General features: G+C 33.7%; 1 protein-coding gene across 1 annotated transcript in view; it reads left to right on the forward strand.

The window, feature by feature from the left end:
* The first annotated feature begins 1,148 nt into the window (after positions 1–1,148).
* The window catches only part of LOC117105337 (hepatocyte nuclear factor 1-beta-A-like), a 4,800-nt gene continuing 4,216 nt past the window's right edge, over positions 1,149–1,732 (forward strand). Inside the window, exon 1 of the mRNA XM_033246458.1 lies at positions 1,149–1,668. Coding sequence (XP_033102349.1) covers positions 1,241–1,668 — 428 coding nt within the window. The 5' untranslated portion in view covers positions 1,149–1,240. The remainder of the gene's footprint in view (positions 1,669–1,732) is intronic.

Here is a 1,732-nt window from a genome sequence, read left to right on the forward strand (position 1 = left end):
CAACTAATCAGTACCAATTAATAACTGATAATAATATTAATAATAATAATAATAATAATAATAATGATTGAGAATGTATATAGCGCAAATTGTAAAACAATGTTAAAATCAAATGCGCTTTAGACTGAAGCTTATAATGTTCCCTTAAAAATAATAGTTTTTTTCGACGGTTCCATGGAATATCGAGTTACGTAACTAATCAGTACCAATTAATAACTAATAATTATAATAATAATAATAATAATAATAATAATAATAATAATAATAATAATAATAATAATAATAATAATAATAATAATTGAGAATGTATATAGCGCAAATTATAAAACAATGTTAACATCAAATGCGCTTTAGACTGAAAGTTATGATGTTTCCTTAAAAAAATAGTTTTGATGATAGATTTGAAAGTGGATATTGTAGAAGATTGCTTAAATGCAATGGTAGATTTATCTATATTAAAATATACTGTGTGGGACATTCAAAACGTTGTCTTAAATGTTTTTTCTTCATAATGTTTTGCCAAGCTTATAATTCAGCGACCCCACTGTCTCCGGGTACCAGGAGCTTCGAATTGTGCATGCATTTAACGTGAACACGTCTGTAATACAAGCAAAATAATTTACGTATACGTTTCTAGACCTTTTGACGGTACTTAAGGCGTATTGAACTAATGTAAAATACCTCTCACTCACTTTCAAATGCGATCCCAAAGAAATCACTTGCGTAGGCCTATATGTGTACAGAATTTGGAATGTGATAATTGCAGTGGTAATGGGGGTACGCGGGTTTAGTTCTCTGAAGTGATTTTTATTTACAGTACTTCAGTAAATTCTCTTGCTCAGAAAATTTCCAGTGGGGAGGGGATGCATGGAGGCGCAAACTTCTGAGAGACGTGCCCCACCACCTCTCTTCCACACCTTGCCCGTTAGATGTGGATGAATTGCATTGTTCATCGTATCTTCGAACCGAAATCGATTTGAAATTATACTGTATATATTACTAAATCAGTTATTATCGAATGCAAAGAACATGAGTTCAAAAATACAAAACCAACAAAACTAATTTCTTAACGGATTTTGTGATGGCGCTCTACACTAATCCGCATGCAGCAAGTGATTAGAATTGATAACATTTCCACAGTACACACACATATCGCTGGTAGTCCAGTTGTGGAACACACAACCAATTTTCCTGGGACGTGCTGTTGGTAGAAGATTCAAGTATTGACGGGTCTGACAAAATGGTCGTTAAATCCATGAAAATGTCAACAGGATTAACTGAATTGCAACAGGTTCTACTTGATGCGTTGCTGGAATCAAATGTGAGCAAAGATGCACTTTTAGTGTCGATTTCGAACTATTTTGACAAATTTGAGGACGATTATGCAACGGAGTCCAAAATCATCCCCGATGATTTCAAAACGGAAGAAAGATACATTGATATGGACGCGGGATATGAGGACAAAATGACAAATAAGTCAACATTTATAACAGATACTAAGATCGATTCGGATGATTCGTTCGAAAACAAATCTAAAGATGATACTGTTGATGTGGAAGGAGATGATGAAGAGGAAGAAGACGATGAAGATGAGGAGGACGACTATACTTTGCAGTCAGTTGACAGTTCTCTCGATCATCAAGTTACATTAAAGGATCAACTATTGAGGTATTCTTTAATACCCTTTGATGATTTGGCTGGATAACGATGTATTTAAACATTTTCTAATTCA

The sequence above is a fragment of the Anneissia japonica genome, unplaced genomic scaffold, assembly GCF_011630105.1.
Source record: "Anneissia japonica isolate Jap-2015-1 unplaced genomic scaffold, ASM1163010v1 scaffold287726_len2788222_cov184, whole genome shotgun sequence".
NCBI lineage: Eukaryota > Metazoa > Echinodermata > Crinoidea > Comatulida > Comatulidae > Anneissia > Anneissia japonica.